Source organism: Bos mutus, chromosome 18 (genome assembly GCF_027580195.1).
Source record: "Bos mutus isolate GX-2022 chromosome 18, NWIPB_WYAK_1.1, whole genome shotgun sequence".
In the NCBI taxonomy this organism is placed as follows: domain Eukaryota; kingdom Metazoa; phylum Chordata; class Mammalia; order Artiodactyla; family Bovidae; genus Bos; species Bos mutus.
Genome location: NC_091634.1, coordinates 8,223,699 through 8,228,881, shown reverse-complemented (window position 1 = coordinate 8,228,881; position 5,183 = coordinate 8,223,699). Strand labels below are relative to the sequence as shown.

The following is a 5,183-nucleotide window of genomic DNA, read 5'->3' as shown; positions in this document are numbered from 1 at the left end:
CCTCAAGGTCCTCCCAGCGAAACGAGCAAGGTCAGTTGCAATTCCGTTTGCAACCAGCAGCGGTTGGCCCTGAACCCCCGCCCCATGAGACCGTACCATTCTGGCTCGGAAGAGGGGGGCCGGGAGCGAGGTGCGCAGAGGGCTCTCCTGAGGACCCCCTCTGCTGGGGTTTTCCCTGGCCTCACAGCGGGCGAGGGGGAAGATTTGCGTGGCGGGCTCAGGGCGGTGGGCGGCAGGGTTCCTCTCGCCCCCGCTCTGGGGGCCTCTCCTCATCCCCCCCTCTCCCGGCGTTGGTCCGCGCTGCGGAACGCCGAGTGTCAGGCCTGTGTGCGCACGCCCCGCCCGTGGCGCAGACCTCGCCTTGCCTCGCCAGGGTTCGGATCGCGAGTCCGCGCCGCAGCGGGCACCGCGGTCCGGAGCTATGGCGGTCGTCGTCCGAGTAGTTTATTGGTGAGCACGCGGGCCAGAGGTGCCCTCTTCGAATCCCGCCCGGGCCCCGCCCTGTCCCGGCGGAGTTGGGCTCTGGGGGAGTCGGGGGTGGGGGCGGGAGCCTTGCATTGGGGAGAGGGTTCTGTGTGGGTGCGGTGGGCGTGGGAGGAGGCGGAAAACAGAGGACGTTGATTTCTCGCCGCCCCCCCCCCCCCCAATTTGTGACATTCTAGACGTCTCAGGTCCTAAAAGGTAAAACTGAGACACGTGTGTGTCGTTTTAAACAGCTCCCCCCGCCCGCCCCGATTCCCGGGCTCATGGTGGGGAGCAGGTGGGGGTCGGTTTGTAATGCAAGAGGAACCTCCCTGGGCGCTTCGGTCTCCCCTCCCCCCTGTGGGACCGGTCGTCGGGTGGGGCCGGCCAGAGTCAGGAGGCTCCAGATCGTCCCGGCCTGTGTTGGGCAAGGACTTAAACCCAGACGGTGGATGCTTTTTTCCTATTAACGCTCCCCGTTTTCTGACCCCACTTTCCCCATCCGTAGAGGGAGTGGTTTTCTTAAAATTTATTTTTGATTGTAGAATCATTGCTTTACCATGTTGTGTTGGTTTCTGCCATATGTCAACGAGAATTGGCCGTAGGAGTACATATGTCCGCTCCCTCTTGAACTTCCCTCCCACCCCTCTAGGTTGTCGTCTTAATGGTTATGGCGGAGGGAGTGCGGTGTATTGGGTGTTACACATTTGATCTAATTGCCCGCTTTAAGGGTGAAAACGTGTCTGCTCGGCAGGAAGTGTTCTGTCCCGTAGACCGTGTCACAACCCTGGCGCCTTGGACTGTACTGGCCTGCACAGGCATGCTGGCCTGTAGGCGCTTAATAAATACATGTTGCCTGAATTTCCTTTCCCAGAAACTCCCTGGGCAGGGATTTTAACTCCATTCTACAAGTGCGGAAACCGAGGCTGGGAGTGGGGCACGGGCGGATCACAGGGGGTAACCCCCACCCGGGTCTGCTGGCTGTCCTGTTTGAAATGTCCACTTGGGGCGGGGGAGGAGGGTCCCTGCCTGGGGCTTTGAAAGGTTCAGATCTGTCACTGCGTTAGTTAGCAGTGTCCCTGCCCGCTGAGTCAAGCAGAGGGTAGAGTGACATTTTGAGGCGCCTCCCCTTCCCCTCCCCCTGCTTTGTCTGTGCACCAGACTGCGGTCCCGAAATAGTCTGCATGGGGGGGTGGGGGGCGGTGGGGCGGGGAGGCGGTTATCCTTCACTCTCAGGCATAGGAGGGCCTTGGGAATCCTGCAGTAATGATTTCCCTGAGGCTTGGGTACCGGCTGTGGGTGGGGCTGCTGTCGTGGGGCAGCTCTCCTCTTGACCTGGCTCTCTCCATTTTGCCTCCCTCTCTGCCTCGCGCTTGTGCTCTCGCCTCGTTGCCCCCGATTCTGTGCCCGCCCCCACTATGCTCTCTTGTCTCCCTTTGTCTATGCATTTTCCTTGTGTGGCTGGCTCCCTTCCTGTGCCTCTCCATCTCTGTGCTGCACCCGCCCCCGTGTGCCCCCCGTGTCTTTCCTCTCTTTTGAGAGTGTCTGTCTCCTCCTCCTTGTATCATCCATGTTCCTCTTCATCTCTTCCTGCTTCCGACCCCCATTTGCCTCCGTCTCCTTGCCTGCTTTGCCTCTCCCCTCCCATCCCTGGATCCCCACTGTCCCCTTCTCTCTCCCCTCCCCGGATCTCCACTGTCCCCATCCTCCTCTCCCGGGACCAACTCTCTTGGACACGCTCCCGCCAGTGGCGCTTGAGGCTACAAGCCCAAGGTAAGCCATGTGGTCCCAAGAGGCTGTTCTGGAAAGTGGGGGAGGGGTGTTAGCCCGTGGGGGGGTGGCGCCCATGTGGCTGCTGTGGACCCTGGTGTGACCACCCACCTCTTTCCAGTATCTTCAGCTCAAGAAGAAGTTAGAAGATGAGTTCCCTAGCCGTCTGGACATCGTGAGTCTGGGGGAAGGGGAAGGAGTCAGACATGGGTCCTGTCTGTATGTCCCTCAGCCCTGGTGACAGCGGGGGGTGGTTTGGGTCAGCCCCCTGTGTTCTCCCTTCCCTGGGAAGGAGCAGGTGTCCGCAAGGGGGCATCTCCGCCCCTCCAGCATCTCTTCCTTCTCCCCAGTGCGGCGAGGGGACTCCCCAGGTCACCGGCTTCTTTGAAGTGTTCGTAGCGGGAAAGCTGGTTCACTCCAAGAAGGTATGTCTGTCCATCCTGCCTCACTGGGGGCCAGGGGGGGGTTGGGACTGGGGTTGGTGTCTTGGTCCCAGCCCACCCCTCCCCTGGTCCTCCCTTCTCCAGGGAGGCGATGGCTACGTGGACACGGAGAGCAAGTTTCTGAAGCTGGTGGCCGCCATCAAAGCCGCTTTGGCTCAGGCCTGATGTGGCCTGAAGGCAGAGGTGAGGGGGGCCCCGCCCCGAGGCCACAGAGCTGACCCTTGGTTCCCAATGGACTCCAAACCCGAGGACTAGTTTCCAGCCCAGTACATTCCGGAACAAGTAGCAATTTCCACTTTGTTCTCTGGACCATAGCACTGCTTTTCAGCATCTTCTGAGCCTGGTTTTCAGTGTTAGAGCTTCTGTGTTCCAGATGAGCCCCAAATCGAACCTACTTTAGAACTGGGCCCTGGTCACTAACCTAGTCCATAACCAAGCTCTGGCTCCTGGCTTTTGAGATCCTGGAAGCAGTTTCTACCCTCCATCTAAGCTTGAGTTGCCGGTTCCTGCCCCACGTGTGCTAGAACTGAGCGTCTGTCCGAGGAACCTGTGGACCCAGCCCCCTGCCCCCAGCATGCTTTGCACCAGCAACCTGGTTCTCAAATGCTTTGACCTCGAGTTCCGTTTCTCCTCATCCTCACTGGAGCAGAATGAGGCTGCTTTCAGTGGGAATTTGGACCTGCAGTACAATTTGAATTAATACAGTACAAAAATACAAATGTCTTGTCTCCTATGCAGGTCTGAAAAGGAGGGAGTCTCCCCAAATTACAAAAAAAAAGAAAAAAAAGTCGAGAATTACATAATTGCAAAAAAAGAAAAAAGATGCACAAAGAAAAAGGGAAAAAAAAGAATTCCATAATTCCAGGCTGCATGAGCTGGCTATGCGTGGGCAGTTGCTGTCAGGAGGGAGGGAGTGCCCCTTTGGTGGGGGGACTTGAATTCTTAAATGGAGCACATCCCTTGCAGAAACACACCATTTGCCACCTCCAGACTGTCAGTCACTCAAAGGCGTCTGCTTAAACCAGCATGAGGTTTGCTTGGATTCTAGAGAAGTCCACCAATGATGATTTTATCTAAGATAAGCCAAGATGGGATTCATATAAAAGAGAGAGGGGAAGGAGTGACTCTTGTTCACAGGTCGAGTACAATTTCAGGAGTCCCGAAACCCCCGATCAGGCTCAGTGACTCTTGCAGGACTCAGAACACGGCAGAGCTGTTCCACTCCGCGTTACAGTTTATTACAGGGAAAGCTTAAAAGATGAGATGCAGGGAAGCGACTGGCCTTCATCCGGCCTCTCTCGGTAGTCTGAACCCCACTCCCCGCCTCTTCTCCACACAGACCAGTAATCGTGGCCCAGCCCCTCTCGGCAGACGCTTCATGACAGGAAGGACTGAAATGTCTCTTGGACGCCTGGTCCTTCCCTGATGTTCTCGCGGCCGCCGGTTGGAGCAGAGATGGACACCCCTGGTCTTTGCCTGTGCGTGCGTGTGTGCGTGTGTGTCCCCGCACGCTGGTCCTGGTGCCTTCCCCATCCCTCATCTCCCTGCATCTCCACCGCCCCTCCCCCCATGTCTCCCTTCTATCCTGTGGTGTCTGGGGTGGTCCTACTCTAGGCTTCCTTTTCAAGGGGAAGCTGAGAGGACGATCAGGATGAGTGAGTCTCAGATATCAGCAGTGATGGCAACAGCTCACAACTCAATAAATGGTGATGAGGTTAACAAAACAGGGCTGTGTCTGCGTGTGTCCATTTTCCCCTGGAGCCGCCTCCCGCTGGTCTCTGCTCCAGGGAATTAGTGACTTGGTAGTGCGGAGCTAGGACCAACTCTGGGTTGAACTTTTCAGTGGTCCCTCAAGCCAAGGTGGAGGTGGTCTCTGGAGCTCCCTGGAGCCGCCACGGGTGTGCATCTTCCAGGGTGAAGTGGGTTCCTGGTTCCTGTGTTTGGGTGTGCATCCTCCAGGATGAAGTGGGTTCCTGGTTCCTGTGTTTGGAGGTAACCTGTCAGCGACTGGGAGAAAAGTGCTGGGTGGTGTGTTAGACTGTCTCACCCCTCCTCACGTCTGCCTGCCCCCTTTACCGTCCTCACACTGGAGATGAGCTGTCCTCACCTCCTAGCTCTGAGTTTGATCCCATGACTTGCTTTGGCCAGTGAGGTGAGGCAGATGTAACCGCGTCAGGTCTGAGCCTGGACCTTCGGAGGCCTGGTGGTCCTGCCAGCGTCAGGACACTGGGCAGGGCCTGGCAGTCTCACAGGCTCAGTTCTTAAATCTCTCATGTGGCAAGATGGTAAAAGTGATGGGAGTCTGGCCACTGTTGTCCTTGTGTACAAAACTCAAATTTATTTTGAGGGAAGTCCCACCATGATCAACTTTGGAACATTTCCACCACCTCAAGGAGAAACCCTCATACTCTAGAGCACCCCTCCAGTCCTGAGCACCCCTTTGGTCCCCAGCACCTCCCTCCCCACCCCCACCCCCCACCCCCCACCACCCTGGAGCAACTACTAATC

General features: G+C 57.3%; 1 protein-coding gene across 1 annotated transcript; it reads left to right on the top strand.

The window, feature by feature from the left end:
* The first annotated feature begins 327 nt into the window (after positions 1 to 327).
* On the top strand, positions 328 to 4,399 carry SELENOW (selenoprotein W). Its single transcript, XM_005911683.3, has 6 exons — positions 328 to 450; positions 2,211 to 2,235; positions 2,354 to 2,407; positions 2,583 to 2,657; positions 2,760 to 2,858; positions 4,015 to 4,399. Exons 1-5 carry the CDS (start codon positions 422 to 424, stop codon positions 2,838 to 2,840), a joined length of 264 nt encoding a protein of 87 aa, XP_005911745.2. The 5' UTR covers positions 328 to 421; the 3' UTR covers positions 2,841 to 2,858; positions 4,015 to 4,399.
* The last annotated feature ends 784 nt before the right edge of the window (positions 4,400 to 5,183 follow it).